This window comes from Zootermopsis nevadensis, unplaced genomic scaffold (genome assembly GCF_977971745.1).
Source record: "Zootermopsis nevadensis isolate Lab colony 2312 unplaced genomic scaffold, Znev_1.0 Znev_ptg000003l, whole genome shotgun sequence".
NCBI lineage: Eukaryota > Metazoa > Arthropoda > Insecta > Blattodea > Termopsidae > Zootermopsis > Zootermopsis nevadensis.
The window spans coordinates 5,376,810-5,403,511 of NW_028259135.1; the positions used below are offsets into that span (position 1 = coordinate 5,376,810).

Here is a 26,702-nt window from a genome sequence, read left to right on the forward strand (position 1 = left end):
TGAAGGAGCAAAAAAAATGTAACTTTTATTTTTGTACAATGGCATCCACATAAAATTCATATTTAGTTATTTATTTGACAGCAATAACTAATGAACCATTGATGCAAGGCATGTAAAATCTAATATGGCAACACTTACAAAACACACTTAAAAATTGTACGAAGATTTTTTGTGTGTTAATTAGAAAGATGCAGATGACATGAAATTTTGAAGTTGTGTGTAACAACTACATGGCATTGGTATCTATACTGATGGAAACTAAGCACAGAAATAAATACATCACTTATTCAAGCTCATAATTTCTGCTTGCCTCTTAATACACAAGATAGAATTTAAATTAACAGAGGCTCCTACGTTCTTCCCGGATCATCTTGTTCAAAAATGTGAAACGAGTATGGTAGGAAGTTTAAATGTCCTAAGGGGTGATTTGATGTTACCTGCGCTGGGACCACAAAAATTAATGTAAAAATGAGAGAATGTTGTCCACTCTGGCGGTAATGATTCACTTCACCGCTGTTAACAGCAGCACCTTATCTTGTGATGTCCGTGTGGCTATTTGTAGGTAGTACTCCACCAGGTCTTTCAGTTCTGCATGCAGCTGCAAGCAAAAAACAGTTACTTTACCGATTCCCATCAAGTGAAGATGCAAAACCAATCAGACCAGGGCATGCTAGGTATGTGCTGCACACCCACAAAAGTTTTGAAATAATTAATTTAAAAAATTTATTAAGTCAATTATAACACAACAAATGATACTACAACGAATAGTGAATCAATATAAAGGACAAAACATCAGAAGAAAAATCATTAAAAGTCATTAAAATCGTAAAAAGCAATTCAGTAAAAAGTTTATATATAATACACCAAAAGATGGCTACTTTTAGCTGAAACATGTTGTGTAAGTTCCATATGTAAATCGAGTACTCGATAGGGAACATAATATGATATTTTAATGTTTTAATCTTTAAATTTTATTGTGATTGACGGTTATTTTTAAATATTTATATATTTTATTAAGTCAAATTATTAAAGCATGTATACTAAATAATATTTAATAGAAATACATATTCATAATAATTTTGTATAAATGAACAAACAGTATTCACTTGCATTGTTGTTTCCTGGGTTTTATGTTGGGTGCAAGCAGCTTTAGTTGAGCTTAAAAGTCACTGTGCATGTTATCCCAGGTCCTGAGGGAGAAGTGAAGGGGAGAGGCACAAGATGATTGGGTTATATGAGGTGCGATCGGAAAGTTTCAAGACTGTGTCAATAGAGGGCGAACCGGATGTAGTACGAGCTTCTGCCGCTAGGGGGTGCGGCCTACATTCATAGTGAATCAGTGTGCCAGTCGGCATCATCGAATTAGCATTTGTTTCTTAGTTACGGGCGTTTTGGTAGTGCATTACACCGACCCTCCTGCGAGTTCGGAATGGCGTGTGCATCAAATTTTGCCAAAGACTCGCCAAAACGGCTACGGAAACCTATGAAATGCTAAAGCAAGCATTTGGGGAGTCTGCAATGGGTCGTGCACAAACTTTTGTGTGGCATTCACGTTTTAAAAATGGCCGAACCTCTGTCGATGATGACGAGCGTTCTGGACGACCATCTTCGAGCACAACGCCCGAAAATGTTACGAAGATTCGGCAGGCCATTTACGAAGATCGACGTCGTACCATCAACGACTTGTGCGACATTGTTGGGATAGGCTATGGGACCTGTCAGCTGATTCTAAAGGAAGAACTCCACATGCGACGCATCCTGTCAGAGGACTAGAAGCAGAATCGACTTCTCGTTTGTCAGGAGCTCAAAGATCTTGCAAGAACCGACCCCAACTTCCTTTCTAAGCTCCGTGTGACTTCTTCCTCTTCCCAAAGATGAAAATTCAGCTAAAGGGAAGGAGATTTGAGACGATAGAAGAGATTCAGGCAGAATCGCAGATGGTGCTTGACAGGCTGACAAAGAAAGATTTCCAGGGATGCTTCCAGGCTTGGCAGCGGTGCTGGGATCGTTGTGTTCACTCCCAGGGGAACTACTTCGAGGGTGATGGATGAATTTAATACCTGAGATAAGTGTACGGGTTTTTATACGCGCAGTCTGGAAACCTTTCGATTGCACCTCGTAATGGGTAGAACTCAAGCACCCAGCCCACAGTGGAGAATGTCACTCAGTGGCTTACTTTTTCTTTTTACATTCAAAATTAGTTTTTCATTTGCATGGTTTTGTATACAGAGTGTTTAAAATTGATGTCTTATTTCTGACACCTTTTGAGACTTTTACCCTTCTTAAAGAATGAGCAATAGTTATACTGACTACACCTTCTTCAACTCAAAAAACCTGCAAGGAAAAGTTAAAAAATGTGACGGAAGGAAAGCAATGTCTGGCACTTCCAAATTTAGTTTCTAAACATAAATACAAAACATTTAAATATACAAAGAACTTTTCAACTTCACAGTTTGAATCAGAGGAATGGATGACGGGCTGTAATACCTGAACACGACTTTTCTGTCAGCCCTGTTTGCTGCTCTCCAAAGGCGGCAGTGTGTGAAATAAACGTGGGGGTTTCCAACATCAACCATGTAAGTATAGCACAACAGAAATGTGAAAGCGCTCAGTAACATGTTCCATTTTCTAAACCTAAAAATGTCATGATGAATCTAGTAACTCAGTGAACAGAGACAATTATATTTAATTACTGAATGAGCTTCAAGATTATGATTATCTTTTACATTTTCACTTAAATATATCAAGCATGCTCCAAGGAACTTCTCGACCTGCACAAAATGACATTATTCAAGCAATATATAACGTTAACTATTATACTTAATAACATTTATGATGTTATATCAAAACCACAGCTCTCAACAGTTTTGTGTTTTGTTCATGAAGGCAAAGTTGGCCTACATGAAAGATTCACTGGACAGACAACATTTGTGCTGACAGAAGTCTGACAGTCTGTTCAATTGTGTTCTCAACAACAATTCAATTCATAAAACCTCAGAGAAAACATGGCAGGCCCTTATGAACTTAGTAATAAAAGGTGGAGAGAACTTCTTGACTATCTGGGTGACTATTAACTTCTTAAGAAGAAATCTGCTCCATGGAATAATAATCAACCAATGAAATGATCCATCTGTTTCCTCACCTGCTTATATTCCCCATCCTGTTCACTGGATTCCTCAAGTTCCAGCAAGAGGAGGTCCAGGGTCTGGAATGGGAGCCACGTGGGAGGTGCTGTGGCCAGGAGGGAGTTCTCCAGTCTAAAGTATTCCTTGCCACGTCCCAGTACAGCCCAGATATATTCTTTGGCAAGCTCAGTTGCTTCCACAAGCCTGCCAGCAGATAGCAGCACACGCAGAAGCTCAGCAGGGTTCCTCAGTTTGTATGATGTAACTAGCCAGTGTGGCAGGAAGGCGCCCAACCCCAAGAGCCGAGTCGCCACAGCCTTATGCAGCGTGCTCTGCCTGGGGCTCTCATACTTGTTCAGCAGCGTCTCCAGTAGTCGCCATGCCAATGACACTGCCGTTGCCTCTCCAATTCCAAGCTCTGGGGAAGAAAGAAAAATTCCACTCTAACTGATCTTTGCACCTCTGGACAGAGCCAACAGTTCTGGAATTCAAAGAAAATAAACTGAGCATTGTGGAAAGTTATATGTGAATATAAATGGACCTCAAAGGTATAAATAAAATGATAGCATAGTAGAACTCACAAATACAGTGCAGCAAGAGTTTATACCATTCAAAAAATGTTCAGCACAACAGGCACTTTTAAAATCCAAAACAATTTTGAAGGACACTGTCTCTATGTATACCACAATACAGAACTAATGTACAAAGAATATGTGCTTAAGGTAATATTTGAAGTAATTACCATAACGATATGAAAATGATTAAAAATAATTCAACACTCTCAATTTCTTTACCATCTGAACTGAGAAGTTATAAATTTTCTCTTGCACTGTAAACTGACCACACATCAGGATTCTTTCTTCAGAACCATAAGTCAAAGTTTCAGAAACACATACATATTTACCCTATCATTTAGGAATGCAATGCAATAAAACAATTTTTGTTAGCAATATTTTGTACAGTTTTAGGTTTCACAATGAAACAATGAATTCTAGGAGGGTTCATGTCACTTACTTGCAAGCTAACACATGTCTGCTCAGATTTATTGGTTGATTTCACTGTATGTTTAACATTGGTCTGGTCTACTGTTACGGCCAGGTGTATGTACTGTACTTACATTGGTTTCATTTACATAACAGAATTCATTATCATTTCTTAATAGCAAGGCCCTTGAAATCTCTCCATTTCAGTGAAGAATATACAGGTAAACCTCGATTTACGCCGGGGATGCGTTCCAGGACAAACCGGCGTAAATGGAATCGGCGTAAATTGAAACTCTTTTTATAATGTAATCAATGGGAAGTCAATGACATGCGTTCCCAGCACCCAAACACTGATGACTTAAGTTCCTCAAAAATTGACTTCGCCTTATCCGTGATAGCAATTTCAGTCAAGGGAATGTTTTTTTTATTCATGTCATCCACCCACAGCAACAGTAATTTCTCCATTCTTTCTAAAAGTTTGCTTCTGCTATAACTCACTTGCGTTGCACTTACTCTCGTAGCCTGTTGCATTGACTGTTTTATTTTATATGAATTTTTCATTATGGTAGTCACAGTGGAAGGAGGCAACTTCATACTTCTGCACACATTATGACGGGTATCACCACCTTCTATTCTATGAATTACGTCCATCTTATCTTCTAATGCAATAGACCTACGCAACTTTTTAGCAACACATTCACTTCTCTTATCAGACATGGTGGCTCTTCTACAATTTATAAATATAAAACAGTTGCTACTGCAGAATAGTGGTCGAACAGCAACACAAACACGTTTAGCACATTCAATGCATCAACAAGAGAACTGAGCGCATTTTTCCTTACTCCCTTATTAGGCTGAATGCAAATGACTCACCGTGAAGAGTGACCAATGCTCACATGACCGTTGTGCAATGTTGGCGCATTTTTAGGAGATTATCTCGCAACTACTTAGCAATGAGTGCAGAGGTGACTGTATTTATAATTTTTATTCAAAATCAGCGATGTAAGAATTAGGAATTAGTATACGAATCAGTACGAGGAACATTGTAAAACGTTATAAATAACAGTAATTTCCCCCCCCCCCCACTTTTTGACTTGCTGGTTTCAAAAGCGGCGTTATTCTGAATCGGCGCAAATCGAGATTTACCTGTATGGTATTAGGAATGTATATAGATCACGATTCAGGAGAGAAGCTGTCAGATAAAGAGCCACCTGTTTGAAACATACTTTCGTCATTTAAATGAGAGCCAATCAGATCAGATTGCAGCTGATGGTACGTAGAAAGCAACAAAAAGCAGAGGTAGTATTAGACAGGTACGACGATTTTAGAGGACTCAGTCTAGAGTTGGATCGCGATGCAGCATCTGATATCAAGGACGATTCTTTTCCACTAGAATACTCCGAACTCTTGGCATCCTTGAGAACAGGAAGAGATTTTAGAAAGTTAAGAACTCTGAAAAATTGTCGTCGGTTCGAGTCCCGGTGAGGGTGGTTGCTGTAACTTTGAAACGAGAACAAAGGCACCAATCAGAATTTGGATTAAGTGACTGACGAAAACTATGGCAGGACCTTAGTCATTACAGCACATCTCCTGGCTAAGGTCTGAACTAGGTATAACACCTACTGAATACAAAGAAAGAAAGGAAAACGTCAGTTTCATACTCCATTACCAGGAAAAGAGCTTCTTGAAGCAATTGAATGAGATGCTGAGTGGGCAATGGTGCAGAAAAATGCAAACACACAGTCCTAGACAACTATGGAATATCAAAATGAGGTAGCCCCATACCCGAGAAATCATTCTCGACAAGCCAGTCCCATGCACCGCTGGTCTCTGCCTTCAACTTAACACATGCTGCTGCAAGTCCCTCAAATACTCCACTGTGGGGAAGAGAGAACAGCTGGCACAGCTTTAGGGCCACCTGGTACATTCCCACGCTCGTCAGGACAGCCACAAGCTCAGCAGCATTCAATCGCGTTCCTGTTGGACACAGAATAAACGTGCACCATGTTTATGTTCCACTTCCCCACGAGCTGATATTATGAACGTGCCGCTTCTCATTCATCTGATCAGTCAAGTTGTAATAACTTAGGATACAACAGTGACTCCCAACCCAGTGACTGTGTGACAAATGCTCATAGATTTTTTCGTGTAAAGTGTTCATTACTGACGTCTCATTTTAATCAAAACTATAATATGTCAACAGATTTTAGTAATGCACACCAACATAAAATTTAATGAAAATACACTCAACATATTTTGAGTTGTTACATGCAGACAGACGGATGACCAGAAAAACAAACATGACGGCACTAACAGGGCCATTTTTAAAACTTTTAGTTGTTTCCATTTAAGTAAACTGTCTGATATATAACGAAAATTTCTAGAATAAGTAAACATGAGTAAAACATATACTCCAGTTTGAGGTACACATATTTTCAAATGTGTTTCATGATTTGCATACATCCTTGGTCTTGATGTTCATTTATTGTAGATATGAGAACAAATTAATTCTCATGAATTTGATCACATCACATCAGCGAAGTCACATGGCATAGTCAGAAATATATTTGTATTAATAGAATACAAGAAAATGTTCTGACTATGCCACTTGACTCTCAGAGTGTGATTACATCCACAAAAATCTGTTGTACAGTATCTGCAATAACAAAACACGAAAACAAGGAGATATGAAAAATCACAACAAAAGAAGCATTTAGAATACGTGCTCTCCAAATTGAATTACGCCCTTGTACTCTTGATTACTTACCACAGAAATCTTCCTTCTAGTATCATTTAATTCTCAACAGTATTTAGTATATCAATTCCATTTGCATGTTACATAAATGAACAATGACAGAATATGAAGGACAACTTCAAGTGCAGGAATCAAAAAGTTTCTCAGAGGTAAAATGACAGCTCTATTGCAATGCATGTGGTTTGAATCTCTATTGTCCACACAGATTTCCCTCAATCCTTCTAATCAACAGAGAACTGGCCCTGAGTGAAAATGTGTTAACTTGCCTATGCTGGAACAGAGTTCAGGACTGTGTTTCATCAGGCGCAGCCGAGCATTCACCAGTTCAAACTCCTTCTGTATGTCTCGAAGCTCTAACACCTGAACCTGGCACTTCACATTGCGCTGCAACACTTCTTCACCATCTGCATGTCGCTTTGGACTCATTTCTGATGGCTCATTAACAGTCTGGGAGACAAGACAAAACCAATGTAGTCATATCCCCTCTATAGCATTAGGGTGTGACATCATCAACACATGTAAAAATCTTAGCACAGAAAACATAACATTAGTAGCCCCTATTAAATTCATGATGTTACTAAATTTCAGCTCATCCTGGACAATTCCCCCCCCCCCTCCCCCAATCTGGATAATACAAGGTTTTACTTTCAAATTTTCATTACATGAAGGACTGGAAATTCAGCATACTTTTTGAAAGAAATGCGTATCATAACACAAGGATCAATCATGACTGTAAACTTATGGAAAACGCAACATTCAATTTTAGAATACCTCATCCATTATTCTCTGAAAGTATAAAAAGTTTTTGTGCAAAATACATAGAATTCAGGGAGATAAATAATGTACATCTTCTCCTTCATATCATGCATTAGGTCAATGGTCTAATCTGGCTCCAGAATGGCCATTTTATTTTTAAATACAAAAGCAATGTGATTCAGAAACGTGCAGTAAGAGAAATGGAGAACATACGGAATGAAGGGTAGTCGTTAAAGGAAGATGGAGATAAGGACATAAGAATTCATACAATTGTAGGGGGGGCATACAACATTTTGGCTTGAAACTTCTATTTCTGCACTTGTGCCAGAAATGGGAGGATATTATTAAGGCAGATTTTACGTAAATTTTCATTCGGTGCTACTTGGTCCCAATTAAATAAACAATAATGTTGTGTATAACATTACTAAATTTACTTCTGTAACTGAGGAAAATGTATCATACCTCAGCATGGGGCACCGGTTTCACAATCCAGGCATATCTGGGGTCTACCAGGCGCAGGGCATTAAGGCATGCTAGATAGCATTTTGCCTGCTGATGCAATGACTCTGAATCACCGGTGGTCTCCTGCCCAAGCCGTACGCCTTGCTCGTACATCATAGTAGCTGCCTTGCGTAGGTTTCCCTTCTTCATGTGGAATGAGTACAGGAAGTTGTAGTAGTTGGAAGACAGGAGGTCCAGTGATCGTGCACGAGACTCCACTATACGCTCCAAGTCCTCATACATCCCCTGCAACACAACGGCTGTGAGTCATGCTCTTACAGGTTTTGTTAGCACATTAACCACAGCGTTCCCCAGCCGACAAAGTGAAAAGGAAGAAGTGTGAAATTTAAGATATTACACAAGGAACTTGATAATTTACATATAAGTGTTTCTCAAGCTGTGTTCTGCAGAAACCTGGGTTTCTGTAAAGTAGTCGATTGTTGTAGTGGGAAAAGCATCAAACCAATTTCAATGCCATTTGTGTTCAGCTCACACGTTTACTAGTTTATTATAATAAAACTGTTCAAAGGTTAAAGCCATGTGTCAGTGCATGAACTGCATACCTACCTGGTATGGGAAGTCAGCAAGTGTGTCTAATCGCTGGCGTTCAAACAGGGTCACCACCAGTTGCCGCAGGCAGTCCTTACGACGAGCAGCATCGGGGTTGGCTATGAGGGAGTGATATGCCTCTTGGTGGTGCCCCAGCTTCAGGTGATGGCAGAACACTACAGAGTGGAGGGTCGGTAGATCTGGGTCATCAGGCAGAGCCACACTGATGGCTGTACTTGCCATGTTGATCACGCAGTCGCTACATCTCTGCTGCTCGAACATCTTGATCACCTGAATGACAGTGTCCCATCATCTTCTCAACCATTTAACCTTCTGAATAATGTTTAACTCATTCCATGACAACCAAACCAATTTACACATTTTTATACATATGCTCAGCCTGCGCCAAATACAGCAACTGCCAATTTGGCAGAGATTACAGAATGAACTCAGTTGCTATGCTCATATCCTGATCAAGGTCATTCAGCTGATAAAACACAATGATAGTGTTGTATTAAAGGCTGATCCAGTCTCTATTCTTCATGTCTGGCTCACATAATCAGTAATGTTCTTCTCTAAAAGATTATGAAGCTGTCGCTAAGATTTTTATTTGCGGCTCAAAGTCAAGTATTTTGATGAAAACAATAACAAAAGTGGTGATAGTGTTGTTAGTGCAAACACGTGGAAACAGAAAATGCTGATACTGAAATTTTCAGTTTAGTAGCAGGGTGGTAACCATGTGCTGATACTACAAACCCTCCAGATTCCATAGAAAACAGTCACTCAGTGTCTCAGCTGGTTGGGAAATATCCTTCCCTTTATGCAGACCAAAGGTCATTACCATGGTCACAAAAACTCACCACTGGAAGGTATCCTCAACAACTGAAAGAAGACAGGGTGTCTGATACTGAAGCAGACCAAACTACAGGCCCATTTTGGGAAACAGTAACACAAGTGCTTGACTCAGTGATTTCAATGGCCACAGAAAAGAACACCACTAAATGTGTTAACTGTTAATGTATGAGCTGCCAATCATTTAATACAATTTAAAAGCCCCTGGAGCATCTAGCACAGGAGGCTCAGCCCCACGTAGCAAGAATGTTGGGAAAAGGTCAGGAATGTAAAGCTACAGGGGCGTCTAGCCCTGGGCTTGGCTAGATTGAATGTACAAAGCCCAACTTCTTGGCTAGGGTTTCTTGGACCAGTCTCATTTGTCTAATAATCATTATTTTCTTGATCACAATAATAGTGCAACAATGGTCTTAACATCACACAAGTGCAACAAGGACCTATGTGATGTGTTAAGAATACCTTTCAAACCTTGTATACTGGAGAGAGTTGATAGCCCCCACACCCAATTTCCAAGCTGCAGATCACCTCCTGTCAGACGTCCACTACCTCTTAATAAATATATTTACAGCTATCCTCCATATTTTGAGGTATTTTCCTCCGTTCACAATCTGACATTCCATGGTGATATGGGATGCAATATTATTTACTTTAACACCCACGCTTTGTTGGAGTTCACAGGTACGGATGACGCAAAAACAGTTTGCCGCAGACCAGCTATGGCCACCGGACCATCGGATCAATAACTAAGTGCAGAGTTCAACTCCTGTTGCTTGATATGATTTTGTAAAATACTCCACTTCATTATTTGTTTTCTAAACCATATTTAGACCAATTTCAAACCATTTTGATTAAATTAATTAATTTCCCTGTTGCCACTGATGATGACCTCTTGAGGTTGAAACGTGTATGGCACTAGTGTCTTTTTTATAGTGTTTAATAGTTTGTTTGTTTGCTTATTTTTATTCTAATACACTACACGGTATGCAAAGTTTTAAGATTATTTACTTTAATTTAAAATATCCATTAAATTCTTATCATTCATATTTTGTTTATACGTAATCTTTACTCCTTGAAAAAGGAAAGTAGGTTACAACTCATGACTCGGACTGTATTGTAATATACAACCCATCACATACCTTGAGGTAGTACAGCACCAACAGTCGCTGCTCACTAAGGGTGCCAGCAGAGGGCACCAGCTTGGTAGCCATGAAGTCATCTGTGGTGATCCCCTTTGCAGCCTGAACAAGCAGGTCATAGGCCTTATAAGGTTCACCCATGTCAAGCAATGCAGAGCCCAGCAGGAACTTACGAGAGCAATTGTTCCACTCACACCAGCCATGCAACAGGCGTACATATTCCTGTATCAGGAGGTGCTGGCATGATGCCAGGAGGAACTCAGGAAACACAAAATGGCGGCAAACCGGCCACACCAGTTGACCTGTGACCATGAAACACACTAAGTACCATTTGATTTCTTTATGTCTTCATAAATTGCACAGATTATATAGTGTTGAAAGACAGGAGAATTATGAACGATGGATTGGTAAGTATACAAAGGAAATGCTGTTGTTTTGTTACCAACAACTGATATGCCTGTTTAACAAAGTCTGGTATGGTTATATACCTGCTAATTTTGTTGGAACAATTTAAGGTGGTTAGAAGACCACAGACGTAATACCAGTAAAAAGCTTTGAGGCTATGGCCAACATATTTCGTGTATATCAAATCTAAAACTTCTTGACGTTGGTGAAGAGTCATTTGAATAAAAATTTCCTTGGATATTATCCATCGTCTAGTAAAATATAAAATATAAAACGTAAAACGAAGTTTCGGAGATGGGACTCTATCTCCGTCTTCAGGATCCTACACAGTTGGGCCCACTAGATAGAGCTAATCCCTATCTCCGGACAAAGTAAAAAAGTAAAAGTCCCAGAATAAAAAGACATCAACACACCATCCATCCATGGGACGTAAAAGAATAAATAGTACATGTAGTACAGACTCAAACCAGCAGTACAGGGCTCACATGCTCAGGGTTTTGGGTTCCAGATATGACAGAACCAGCACAGAATTTTTCACTGCCCTCACCTTCCATTACCTCTGACTATGGGTTGGCACTCATGTTACGCCATTCCTGACTGAGGTCAACACAACTCTTACCTATGAGAGTTATGTAGGCGAGCATGGACGTGTGCCACACAGGTAGCAGTTCTTCGTCTATTTGCAGCTGCGACAGCAGTGAGTGCGCATGTACTGAGCCTGATGACTGCACAAACAGCTCTAGGAGCGTGAGAGTTCTGTGCTGAGAGTGGCATGGTATCACCATGCTTCCTCCTGAAACATATAAATTGCCCACACTTCTGCTTATCTGAGAGAAGGTCTCCTCATGGACATGACAGTGTTATGAGTTGTAGTGCCACGTAGTCTAGTAGAAGTTTACCAGAGTTTCATAGGTCCTTGCTGCCTCCAACACCAGCATACCTTTCTACCAGACTACATGGTGCTACAACCCAGAAGACAGCCATCTTCATACTTACCACCATGAGAACCTCAAATCGTACTAGTCTCCTCATATTTACCACCCAATGTGGCATTCTTCTGAACACCAATGAAACAACAGACGATGTTAGGCGCAAAAGTCTGTCCAACTTTAAGACCAGACACTGCTCCCAGGGCAAGAACATTGCAATATATAGCAGAACAGTGGTTCTTGGTGCTTGTTCATTTGTATGTTTTATAAAAGCAGCATTACACATTATCTATAAACACACACTTCACATAACAAATCTAACACTACATAATCTTGTGGTGCATACTTGAAGAAAGAAAGTCATTCAATAATGTGGAAAGCTTTACATTTAGTGAACAGGGTTAAGATATTTAGAAGAGGGATACATTAAAATTAAAGTAAATTAAAAATTTGTGTCCAAACAAGTAAATTATGAAGATGACTGTCTTCTTGGTGAGAACCTCAAATCCTACTAAGTAAATAATGAATTGTCTTCACTACCATCTTTCAGAGTAACGATGGAGGAGTTCTGAAACGTTAGTGGACATCTACCAGACTACATGGCACAACAACCCAGAAGACACCCATTTTCAAAATGACTACTCTCCTCAATGAAGTCCCAAGGTTAGGAATATGTGGAGTTTCATTTAAGCTCATGGACCGCCCCCACGAAGAGAATCAAAGAACACTTCTACTCTCCACCTGTTAGACAAGCAAGTACTGACCTGTAGCCTCATTCAGTTTCAGTACAGCCATGCGCTGCAAGCTACTGCTGAAGATAGTGGATGCAAATGTGGCCGTTGCTGGGGTCTCGCTCACCCACATGACGACATAGTATGCCTGTGTCAACACCACTGCTCGAGGAAGGAGGACAGATCGTATAGTGTCCACCCCAGCAGAATCCATTGAATAGGACAACTTCTGGTGACACTCCAGCAACAACTGTTGTAGGAGCAGCAGGTTGCGGCAGATGGAAAACCTGACGAGGAGAAGAACACAAAGGGTCATCCTTGTCAAATCAACAAAAATACATAAAAATAAAATGGCTGCAGGTCAAGTCATCGATTTAAGCAAGGACTTGAATAAATTAAAATGAACACTTCTAGATAACAAAATATGACACACTACTAACATCAGTCTATTTCTTAAAAATACAACATGCCACATGTAATATGACAGAGTTTAAAGACATATAACATCTAGATAATTGTGACCATATTACAAGGAACTTCTGTTTGTAGGTTATAGTTTATGAAGCACAAGGTTGCAGGAAACCAGTTTATCTGTGGAACAGCCATGAGAAAAAATATCTACTACTGCAACAAATGCAACCAACATTTTCACTGTTTTGGCTCTTCAGTACATTTTCCTTTGTACTGTACACATTTGTCACAGTTATAATGTACACTTAATATTATACATTAATACTCATAATGACACAGTTTTAGAATCCGTAATTACAGAGTTGATGCCACCATTCAAAGTTATTGTACATTTACACTTTGTTTCTTACATTTCTCGATTAAGACAAATTTGCCTATTACATATTTACGTAAAAATTCAGCACATGTAACTTGACTTACCTCCAAAGACTTACTCTAATGCCTCAAGGACAAATATACATAATATCAGAGTTTCCAAAATCAGATAAATGTCAATTTCACATATAATGTGGGTAGCTATAATGCTGGTACTTTAGCTGTACCCTGAAACCCACGTCATATCGAGGTTCCACTGTAATTTAAATTCTTGCGTCAAAGTAAGGGGCAATGTTTCATACATCCATACAATAAAACAGTTAGGTGATGATGAATTAAAAACTGACAAGAACATATCCTGTGAGATGCTGCCCAATCAGAGGGGCGCAACTTACCGCACAACTGCAATCTGATGCAGGGACTGTGCAATGGTGCTGATACCAAGATGACTGCTGAACAGGTGGCTTATTGACAGAATCAGTCGTGATGCCTCAGGACTGACGTCGTCCAATACCAGTTCCTTTGGCTGCCCAATATCCAGGGTGAGAGCCTCAATCAGCATCAGCATGGCAGGGTAGATGTCCTTCACATACTCCAGCTTCTTGCGGAGGCTTGACATGAACTGCTGGTTTAGCACCTGAAATTATAACTTCATAACATGAAAAATAAGAATATCTGGTTGGGAAACTTGATAGAGAGTGATAAAATGTATGAGAGACAGAGCCATAGATAAGAGGACAACATTAATTCAGATCTTAGGGAAATAGACTGTGTAGATGTGAATTGGTATGGTCTGATGGCAGCATGCATTTGTAGAGATTACAACAAAGCAGTGGGGCTTTTGATCACCTACATGACTATCTGCTGATCATGGAAGACCAATCAGCAGACTATTATGTATTACTGATAAAATGATCAAATAAACAATGAAATGGATGTTTGGGAAAAGTATAAACAGCACATGTTACTGTAACTGGAAAACCTGTTACAAAGAAGAGCCACTTGGTAGACCTAGGAACATAATATTAAAGTTGATCTTAGTGAATAGATTTTGAAGTGTTAATGGCTTAAAAACGCAATGGTAAGCTCCTGTGATAAACTTTCTCATCCATATCAACAGAACAGCTGTCCTGGCTGATGTGTTCTGTTGTCTTTCTCAGTTTTCCCAGGTAAACTCTGATAACTTCACAGCTTATTCTAAGGCACTGTTCTGGCATTTTTCTGAAGCAAACACAGAAAACTAGTCAGGAGAGATACCCTTTAAAGCGTGAATCAATCCTAAGATTTCCCACTGTGAACAGATATGGTAACTGTACAACCACAATTTTTTGCATTGGAGAGTACTTTAAAGTAAACTGTGATTTCCTGTGCATTGCAAGTTCTTTATTTGTAATCATCCCACCATATTTCATTCGATATTATACAACCTCAGCAGTTCATATGGAACTATAAAGTAAGTTTCGATGTACTTCCAAAATTCATTATTTGTAACCACCTTCATACCTCAATCCATGCTAAATAAATTCTGCAGTTGATACAGCATCATTATAACAACAACCAGGTGATTATACATACAATGTCATCACCAGACATGAGCTCCCTTGCCATATCAGCAATAATCTGGTCTGGAATCTTCAACTGGTACAACTCTCGTTCAAACGCCGCCTTCACCTCATCTGGCAACCGGTTCTCCAAGCTAACGAGAACGGACAAGACATGGAGTAGATCAGCACAAGTATCAGTATCTTCACTGAGGAATGGTGTTGACCTAAACTGCTGTGGAACACACTGGTCAGGTCCTGCCAGCAGCAGATGTTCCAGCGAATCCATCGGCCTACATAAAAAACACAAGGGCAAGAAATAAGACAGACTGAAACAGTACTAAGTTCAACTGCCATTAAGCACAATGGATAACCCCATGCTGGTGGCCTAGTGAACATATGCAACTGTTGTCTGACAAACCTGAAAAGAGAGATCTGCTGTTTCTTGACCAGCAAGACCCCAGACTGATCCAACAGCACCAGGCCAACAGGTCGAGCCCCTGCCTGGTGATACTGAACACAGCAAGAGTAGAAGCGCAACCAGCAACGGTTGGCAACCTCCAGATAGTCATCATCATTCAGCTCATAATCCTGTACTTCACTCTGTATTTCTGCCTCCACAGCCACACATACTCGTTCTTTCAAGACACCTACCGAGACTGCCGTGTCAGAGAGCAGGGAGGAGCGCCGGAAAATCTGCCACAACAATAACAAAATTACTGGCTACTTAATTATCCACACAATTTACGACTGACCAACTGACTTCACTAATTTCATAAGTACCCACCCACTCATCAATGGCGACATTTTCTACTAGTTTTCGCTGATAAGAAATGTTTATGTCAAAGCAATGAATAAGTGTTTATAACCAAAACTCCAGAGTTCTTCCTCGGACACCTGTACATTTAAAAATACCCATCTGCCCACCAGCCACTGAAATAACTACCTTAACGAAACTAAACAAACTCTAGGCTCTGCCATCAGAAGTTGATAGTTATTTAACGGATAAATACATTTTATAGGTTTACACAAGCCAACGCTTCATCACAATTTTCACAGAAACCCACAACTGAATCTTATCTGCAATCTATTCAGTCCAATTCACACAATCCCAAATTAATCCTTCAAACATATTTTAGTCTTATACTTCCACTTATGCTCAAATCTCCCACATGGTTTTTATCTATAACGTTTTTAAAGCAAAATGCTTTTTTCCATTTGTACTACAAACTATACAATAATGATTTATCACTCCAACAATATTATGGAAAGCTCTTCATTACGTAATTTTCTCCATTCCTTTGTGACTTACCTTGAGTCCAGACATTCTGTTCCAACCTTATTCATTCTAATAATACAACAGTCATAGCAAACGGAATGTAGAAAATGCTCAAACCATTTGTAAACACAGAACAAATACTGAGTGTGTGTCATAACTTACACCAAGTGCTTTTGCAATGACAGTCAGAGGAAACTGACCAGGGTGGAAGATGTATGATACATAGGCCTGACGTGGGTCTGTTCCAACATCAGTCACTACATAATCTCTCTCAGGGGGCTGCTCCAGTATAGCGGGTTGCCACTCTGGGGAACTGCTATCCAGATGAGCACAAGACACCGCTGCATCACCCTGTGCTGTCCGCCACACAGCCCACAGCTGCCCTCTACCAAGGGCAAAGTCAACCAGGTCATTCTGCAAGACATGAGATGCTGAATGAAATTTATCATTTAAAAAAATACTCATTACATTAGAGACTTCAGCTGTATGAAGACAAAGGAGAATCAGCTGAAACACAGGACAGGATTATCAAGTGACTGGACTGCTTTGCTCTACTGTGCTTCATTTCATATCTAGGATTGCTAGAGGCCTGAAGCAGCAAAGGCAGGGAATCATAACAGACCACAGATGGCTGCAGTACTAGGGTCACTAATGGGCACATCCCCTTTTTATTCATTCATTGGGTATTGTAAATGTAATATTTTTCTCTTCAGATAAGCAGGTTATTGTACCAGTAATGACAAAGACTTGTATTCATAAAGTACCTGATTAAAATCAACACAATGGTTTCCCACAGTCTCTTCAGCAAAATTACAGATTAATGCATTGACATAGGTCTGTCAATAAAACATAAAGGTTTGGCACTGCCAATACTAAAACTGATCGTCAGTAACAAACATGAAGAGTTGAATAACTTTTGTAAGATCAACGTGAATATTATTTTCCCCATCTCCATTTCGATGTAACCATCTGTCTCCCCTATCTAACCCAATGTCACCACTGAACTGGGAACTTACATCTGGAGCATACACCGTGCACTGCCGTATCAACTTGAAGACTCCAAGTTCACTCACAGGTTTCAGGACACACACTTGAGACTCAGAAGCAAAACAGAGGAACACTCCAAGGTAAAGCTGGTTGTCACTGCCCACTGCCTTGCGCAGGACATGGCTCTGAGCTGTGCAAACAGAAACACAACCATAGACCTTTAACTTTACAATTTGCAGCTTCACTTAACTGTACAGGTTTTTCAGCTGTTAACATATCAAATCTTAATCCTTAACCCTAGATTTTCTTCAGAATTTCTTGTTTGAATAATTTATTAGGGCTCCCACAACAATGATACTGTCAATTACTACATTGAAAATGTCTTAAAATTAACACAGAGTCTCTCTCAACATAACATAACATAACATAATTTAACAAAATATCAAGGGTCCTTGCCTTCTAACATAGTAAAACAAAATAAAGTCAGATACAGAACTGAATGTATCTCAAGTTATTACGGCCGTAGAATTAAAATCATCTCGCATCTGTGATGGGTGGGGAAGCCAAGGATATGCCATCATGTTACACCATGCCCTTCCAAGTAATTAGTTACAGAAACCAAAACACTGATAAGATGTTTGGGTTTAGTGAGTTTCTATTTTCACTGATCAGGCAGCGACACTAGGCTCATGGATTCATCTCCTGTACATATACTGTGATGTGGTACATGTGCTAGAAGAATCAGATTGACGGAAATTCTTCAGCTAACTTATGGGTTGGTGAATATGACAGTATATCAAGCTCAGAACGTTATGACAGTGAAACCTTCTAGTAATAGATACAAAACTTTTGTTCACATAAGATGGGTTTAAATTGAACATGAACAGCAGAACTTACTGCCTTGCGTTAGGTTCCGACCCTTTTCAGCCACGTTGTTCAGCGCGTCCGTGACCATGATGCACTGCGCACGACTGCATGACCACATGCGCAGGTTACCGTCACGACTCAAGGAGAACAAATACGTCTCGAGGCCAACAGAATGCAGCACCATACTCACCGCCATGTCACTGTCACTTGCTCTGCCCCTGCACCCATAACGTCAGTTGCATTTGATTTAAGCTCTCAGTATAAATACAATTTTCATTTACTAAATTTAACAAACTCAGGTAACAGAAGGCAAAGGTAAAAGCAGCGGAAAGGCAAGATCCATATTTGAGCACACGCATTTCAAATATATGTTCTTTGATGTGATTATTGGTGGTGGTCTTCTATGCTGTTGTACCACGTAGTCTTTCAACTGTATACTAATGCTTCAGCAAAGTATACTGCCTCCATTTTCAGTGCTAAGTAAAAAGCCATATATATGATGATTGCCCAGTTTCCCCAATCTGATCCTCCTCATCCTAACCCTATATAAATATATTGAGAGTTGCGCTGTAGATGTGTAGGCAAACAGATGAGTTCAGTGTGTCACTGTTGAAGTATATACTGCCACAAGTGGTATGTTGATGACAGGGTTTAAGAAAGAAGGGAATGTGGCATTGTGCTGATCAGACAGTTCTTCAATAACTAAGTTCTATGAGGAGCTGGTGGTTATGATGCCTCTAGTGATGGGGAGGAATGGAAATGAATTCAGGACCACAAGCTGATCAACTGAAGCTGGATCAAATATTAGAGTATGTCAAAAGCCAGGGATATAAGATTGAGGCAATCTTAAGGCTGCTGAAGGAGCACTCACTGGAGACAGCTGACACCATGACATCAGAATGGAGACTGATAGTTTGGGGCCCAAGTTTGACCTTCTGAATAAAACTATCAATTCTGTGATCAATGGTTATAATCAGACTACACTGGCGATAAGATGGGATGAAAGACATGATGCTGTCGACCACAAAGTGCAGATAATATAAGAAAAAGGACATTATAATTTTCGGTTTCAAGGAGAAAGGAGATGAGGGCTACTTCATTACCCTCAAACATCCAAATGATTTCCTGAAAGATACCATAAAATTATATATGTCTGTTTTCAACTCTGACAACACATTTAGGCTTGGTAAAAGAAGAAGCTGATGGCCTATTTTAATTACATTAATTTCATTCTCAAAAAAGGAAATGATGATGAACACTAAGATCTTAGCATGTCCCAGATTTAAAGTTGATAACTATTTCTTTGGAGTTCAGAAGGTGAGAAGTGAACTAGTCCCTTACTTAAGAGATGTCTTTATAAGAGGCAGAATGGTAGCTTTTCTTTAAGAACAACGGAAGATGCAAAATTCATAACTAGAAATCATTGACACACTCAGTTTGTCTGCATACATCTTCTGAATTGTTGGTTTTTGTGTGCGACAGTTAATACACCCTAGCTGCTGGTAACAAGATATTGAGTTACACCACAATTTTTAATTGGCAAGTTATTCAATATGCAGAGAAATACCTGTAGGTCATAAATGTTATGTGAACAAAGAGCACATTAGGGAATGGTGTAAAACAAAAATAAAAAGGTAAAGAATGTACCAAAAAGTAAGCGGGCATTTTGCAGCAACCAAAGTGCCTTCCCTCTAATTCAACATTAACTCCATGCATGTGACATGGATTTGTGAAAGTCTGGTTATGCAGTTTGTACCAAAATACTGCAGCTGGAGGCTTCTAAAACAGCATAAAAATTCAATGTTCCTTTAACTGAATTCAAGGATATTTACAGGTGGGTTCAATGGTTCCTGTAGCATCAGCAGCTTTTGATTTGTGGGACTATAATTTCTCAGGAACTACTTAAACAGTATGAAGAAAAATTGTTAATTTTCAGAATATGTGATTTTGATATGAAAGAAACACAGCTACCTTCTTTCTCAAATAGGAAATACTAATCAAACCCCAATATGGTGCAATACTCCAAAACAGACCACTATTGAACATGCTGACAAAAAGACAGTTCTAGTTAAAATCACAGGTGTGAATAAGCAACAATATACCATGATGTTGGCAATCACCACTGACGGTCACAAGTTGCCACCATCTGTAGTTTTCAGGGTGAAAAAACGCTCCCTAAAGTCAAATTTCTGTCAGGAATTACTGTAAGAATAAAAAAAAGGGTGGATGACTGAGGAGCTCAACCTCAAATATCTGAAAAGATGGAAAAGGTGCTCAGGTGTTTTGTTATACCAGTGCACCATGTTGGTTTTAGGCACCTTTTGTGGATATATGGCAGAAAGGGTCAAAGCAAAAGTTGTGGTGACTACGCAGATAATGATGCAAAGGGAGACATTTAAGAATGTAAAAGAGAGGAAGCAAAGAAACGATACAGAAAGCTCAAGAACACGACAGTAGGCAGGATGGAACAAATAATAATGGACAAAGATGACCCACAATGATGGAAATATCGGCGGTAGTATATTATTATTTTGATAATAATGATGATGATGATGATGATGATGATGACGACGACGATGATGACCCAACATGTGACCAGTATGCTAACAGTGAGATACAATAGATTCCAAAACTCACACTCACCTCAGAGCACCAGCTATGCCAGACAGAAAACGTGGCACCATAGTCTCTTGCTTCAGTTCATTGACTGACACCATGCCAGATAACGGATCCATCCTAACGAGCAGAATGGGACCAGTGCTGTAAGCAAGAGCGAACAGTGCCTCTTCATTCACAGACAGCCATGACGCAGATGTATGGGGCAGAGGTGTACCTGTAACATACAACCTCCATAACCACATTTTCACTTGATGCATGCAGGAGTTCAAAGAACAATTATTCAATTAGTGGGTAGGTTATATAAATATTTTGTAGATAAACATTAAGGTGGAAGACAAATGCGTTCTCAGAGTGCATGACGATACCAACCTCTGAGGCTACAGAATGAGCACGGTTAGAGTTCGGCCACAACCAGCACTGCCCTAACAAAAGCAGAGGCAGTGTTGATATGCACTTTTCACTTGCAGAAAGGTTACGCCGACTATGTTCAGTAGCACAAGATGTTAGGTTGGTTTATGTGTGCACCCACAAAACAAAATAAATAATTCAGAGGAAGTTTTTGCTCGTTGCATGAGTAATAACAAAGAATTATTTATGTATTTTAATTTGAGGCAAAATGTAATAAATAATACTTTCTATGTACGGACACTTGGTATTTAGAAAAGAAATGTTTTTCTAGGCTTATCACTAAGATGTGTGCATGAGGACAGATTTTATATTGTAATTTTAGCCAATGGTTAAGAAGACATGAGTAATTTTTCATAAGAATGCATCTCTTTATTTAAATGCCAAGAATTAAATCCAACCAGCAAAGGTAACAATCACTATTTAAATGCTGTATGACAAAGGTTAAAAGTGTCATGAAAAAACTAACATAATCAGACTAGAAGAAGAAGATCCCATAACAGGTTTCTATGAACATGATACTGAACCTCTGCATTACACAATCAGATGCTTAAAGAATTTCCAAGTGTTTGAATTACACGAAAGCAGCGAGTACTTACTGGCCACCGTGTTGTTTATAACATGGAAAGTTCGAGGATCTTTCGCTGCGCTCGCTGAAGCCTCAGCAAAGATGGACATGATGCTCGAGTCTGTATGGTGGGCAAACAGATGCTCCTGGAACAGAACATCAATCGTTGCAGACAACTGAAGTGACATCAGAATACAGCAGCTCATCTTATCATGATCAGTGGGTACCTTGTCACAACTGCATGGGTAAGAAGGCAGCATCCACATATGGAAGGCAGCCAATGACACATATAAAATGGAAACAATTCACACAACTTAAAATTAACGATCTGCTAAAATCTTAAAACGTGTAAAAACACACTCATAAAGAGTAATGTGTAGGCCCAAATATTTTCCACTTAAATACAAGATGACCCTTATTTTTTTAACTGAAACTAGAAAAACACTTTGCCATCTGTTTGGTTAAACACAGTACAGGTAGGCCCCAATTTACGCTGGGGTTATGTTCCACTTCCTCAGAGTCGTTAGCTGAAGCGGTGTAAATCAAGAAAGAATTATAATGCATTGTACTGGCGGACAAGGAGTAAGCAACTGACACCGACACTAGCGCCGCCTAGGTACCCAGTTCCTGTGCTGCGTTTACACTTATGTTTTCAAATTTTCTTCTTATATTTTTTTATTTTTTCATTATTATTTTAAACGGACGTTAATGTGAAACAGTGTAAAATGAAGTGTCGTAAAGCGGTACCTACCTGCATGTAATGTTAAGAAACTATAACTGGTTTCAGCCGAATTGGCAGCTGGAGCATGCACCAATCACATGTACTGTGCCATGGTAGGAAGTAGTGGTGGTAGATGGAGGGGCGAGATAGCGAGGAAACGACATAGAGTGGTGCCAGACGTAGCATCGTGGAACATTGGATTCCACAACACTACACAAAGAACATATAAGAATTGGCAACAACGCAGTGCGGCTGCCGATGCTTCTACCACAGGGATTCTGAACAGACTGAGGTCTAGCTGCTTATCAGCAGACCTACTTTGTGCTGATTGGTCACTCATGAAGACCAGAACTCAACAAAGCCGCCAATTCCGCTGAAAAACATAATAATAGCGCCACTGATTTTGGTTGATGTAAGGAAGTCATATTACCTGCTCCATCATAACTTGAGGATGATTAATTAACCTGTTGACGCGGAATTTTAAATACCCAGCATATACCGCTGTTGTGCTGTTCCGGCGGTAGTAATTTTTAAATGCCCGTTTACATTTTGCTGTAAAATACGTTTTTTTCCATAACTTTTGAACTATATGAGATATAATTATGAATTTTTCACTGAAATCCTCTTAAAAGATGGTTTTGTAATCTTACCTTATAAGATGAGCTCTCTGTGTGTGACCAATGGGAGCAAATGGATCAGAAGTTGAGAACGGAGTGTACAGCAGCCGGTTCTTTGCATAATAAGATCTGATTGTAGGCTTTTGAACAATGCCATCAACATACATAGAGCCAAAACCACGTAAATTTCGTCTACTGTGACATCTTGCCACTTCCTAATCCTAGATCGAAATGTGAGAGGATGGGCACTTTTAAAAATTTCTTGCTTAGCATATCTGTTGGTTTCATCTACAATGAGCTGCACAAGAGCTGTATCGAAAATGATTTCGAATGAACTCACGACATCTAGTCCAGCCGTGTCGAACCGAGGACCATATACATTACAAAATGCTTCTCTTGAAGCAGTAAATGGTTCTATATTTTCCCACATATACTTGCCGGAAACAATACCTGAATTTGCTTCTACAATTTCTTCCTGGCTTTCGCCACCACCATTGTTACTCTCATTATCACTAATCGCTAACGTTCCCGGTGTCACCAACTGTGTATAATCAAAGTCTACACTCTTGGTGTCCGAGCTACTATAATTGTCACTTCCAATAATTCGTCTAGAAGTGCCCTTTGTTCAGCATCAAATAACACACGACTGCTTGAATTGTTCTCCATTGTAAAACTGAGGCCAGTCGTCTATTTTTAGACTCCCAGGTAGTCCTTTAAGGGTTTGTCAACAAGGTTGCCGGATCTTCACACACAGAAAACTTTCCACAACAGAGTGCTACAAACCTCATTGCGCTGGCATTAATCATTACAAAGTTATGAGCTGAAGAAATTAGGCTTAAAGCCGGACGTAATACTACGCACAGCTGCAATCCCCAGGATTTAAAGGCCGGGCGTAATTTTACGCCACTCGGCGGTGAGGAGTTAATATGTATGAGATAGGTTGACCATGCAGTATAAAACTTGTAAGTTGCGTTTGAAGTCTGGACAGATGAGTCTATTTGTGAGACCTATGCGTAGGTGGGACAATAATATTAAAAGTGATCTCAGCAAATAAGGATGCTAAATGTGGATGGATTCAACTATCCCAGGTTAGGATCAAGTAATAAGCTAATAAGCTGTTTTAAAAATGGAGATGATCCTTTGATTTCACAACAATAAACTTCTTGACTAACGATGCCTATCAACTGCGGTGTCAGAACAGCCACCACAGAAATCTGAAATGTACCTGCTTGTGAATCTTGTCAGGGTGTGGGAATGAGAGACGATGTACGCTGGACACGGTCGCTACCAGCACTACAATACTGTTGTATGTCTCATGGATGGTGAGTCCCTCCAGCACTGGGGTGTCCTGGAACTTGCAGCGGATGTTGTTCCCAACTAGGTTCACATCCAGGCTGTGCTCAACCAACTCCAGAACATCGTGACATATCCGCCTGTCAACATCAAAACAACCTTACAATTACACTATTCTGGTTGCCAAAAACTCTTATAAAAGTAGAGAAATTATACTGAAACTTTCACTAACTCACTGAAAAACTAATTATGTAGTACAGGGACTTCACAGGTTCTCAGATCTAAAAAAATGCACTGCTCTTGCAGAATCTGAAGGTTTACAAATAATATTTTGTCACCTAGCATCACAACTGAGAACATTCTATGTTCACTGTGTCATGCATTACATTATTTGCTGGAATGTCTTCTGCAAGGTCTGTGCTTATTTGATTATCTTATCTGCAAGCAAGCAAGTAACCAAGCAGGAAATTTGCTGCAAAGTTAGAATGTTATCAAATTTTATGAATGATTATGATCACCACTGTATCACACTCAACCAAATAATGAGACAAGGACACAGAGAAAATTAAAAAGCATCAAAAAAGAACACCTGGCATTGATTAGATACTGAAATGATGAGAAATGAAGATGGAGAGACCACAATGATCCTGGAATTCATAGGAACATGCCTTAATGATCTCTGTTAAAAAGTTCACAATGATGACAAAACAACAGGAACATTTCTGGGATAAAAATTTCTAATGCAATGGTGTCATATTCTTAATAAAAGATATCTCCTTTCTTAGTTCTAGATTATATGGACTAATGGATAATTCAAATCCCATTGCAAGACTGAATGGAAGCAATAAAAGTTTAATTTACAAATATTACAATGCACAGATTAATTAATCATCAAGAATTTCAATCAACATGTATCAAAACTTCAGTGACAGGCAGAAATGTGCACACACAACCCACTACCTGAATGAATAAAGAGAAGTGAAATATATAACAATAATTACCAATAAATAAATCGGTTTCTTGTGTAATGCTTTGTTGAGTCCTTGTAGCAGTAACCTCCAGCTCTCTCTGGAACTTTGATGTCCTGTAATGTACTCTGTGTCCCCCCTGAAATAAAGAAAGTCATCAATAAATTAATATAAAAACAATGATTAATACTAGAGAAAGACAAATTGCACACTAGATATCAAACACTGTGATTAAGAAACGATGACACAAAATAAGGTTGCCCCATTATTTTTATGAGTTAGTTGTCCTTTCCACAAGTTCCTTCCAGGCACTTGCCATACATATTACTTTGTCTGTTACTTTGGACATTATCCATTGTCTTGGTTATCTGTTAAAACCATATTTCAGAACTGGATCTGATCTGTCTCCACCATCAAATTAAGATAAGGAGAAAGGAGTGCCTAATCTGCCCAAGGAACCCTTCAGAGCATCCCTTTCTCCTTTCCTTAAACTGATGACAGACAGATTTAGTCTCCAAAATATGGTTTTTAACAAATACCCAAGATGATGGACAACGTCCAAAGTAACAGTCAAGTTGATTGTAACACACCATCATCAGAACTCTTTATATGTATATTACTTCGTTTTTGTTTCTGATCTAGCTGGTAATTTTGTTACATATAACAATCATGAAAAACCTAAATTCATTAACAGATTAGGCACTTCGAGCAGGTTGAACAGTATGAGTTAGGTCTGATTCTTGCTTCCTGTATACACTTTTTTCCGACACCCTTACCTGCATATTTCACACTATTTCTTTTAAATAAAACTTTAAATGTATCTTTCAAAAGGCATATTCTTTACGAAATTCAAAGCCCTTCCTTAATTCGAACTGGTCTAACGTTTCACCAACCACAAAACCAATCATTTTTCCTGCATGATTCAACACGAAACGGACTCATATATAGCTGAATCATGTGGGTTCTAATTTTATATATATTAAAATTAGAACCAGTTATAAGTTACAACTGCATGTGATACTTGAACCTAACCTGTATTCAAAGTCAATTCCTTCCATTTCTCAGGCAACGTTTGATCAGGAATAACTTCCCGAAATCCTAACGGAAAGTCCCCCATTCAATCTTGATAGATATTAATTGAGTAACAGTAATACAATTCGTTAAATAAAAATGTTCACTCTTTTAACATCACTTTAACCGCCAAAACTTTAATTCGCCACCAGTAACACTACTGCAAGACAATATAGCCATGTGGTGTTGGTATTACCGGCGTAGCCAACAGAGAACAACAAAATACCTATTTAAAGTTGAAGAGGATGCTTAACCTAA

General features: G+C 39.3%; 1 protein-coding gene across 1 annotated transcript; it reads right to left on the minus strand.

The window, feature by feature from the left end:
- Positions 1-26,702, minus strand: Nup160 (nuclear pore complex protein Nup160). Its single transcript, XM_022070136.2, has 20 exons — positions 26,406-26,702; positions 25,407-25,512; positions 24,338-24,545; positions 21,806-21,920; positions 20,826-21,015; positions 18,213-18,400; positions 17,345-17,505; positions 16,491-16,742; positions 15,471-15,745; positions 15,084-15,342; positions 13,904-14,145; positions 12,756-13,009; positions 11,682-11,855; positions 10,658-10,959; positions 8,688-8,960; positions 8,082-8,366; positions 7,130-7,310; positions 5,894-6,085; positions 3,143-3,543; positions 1-598 (listed from the first exon to the last, which is right to left on the minus strand). The coding sequence occupies exons 1-20, from the start codon at positions 26,488-26,490 to the stop codon at positions 503-505; spliced, it is 4,239 nt and encodes a 1,412-aa protein (XP_021925828.1). The 5' UTR covers positions 26,491-26,702; the 3' UTR covers positions 1-502.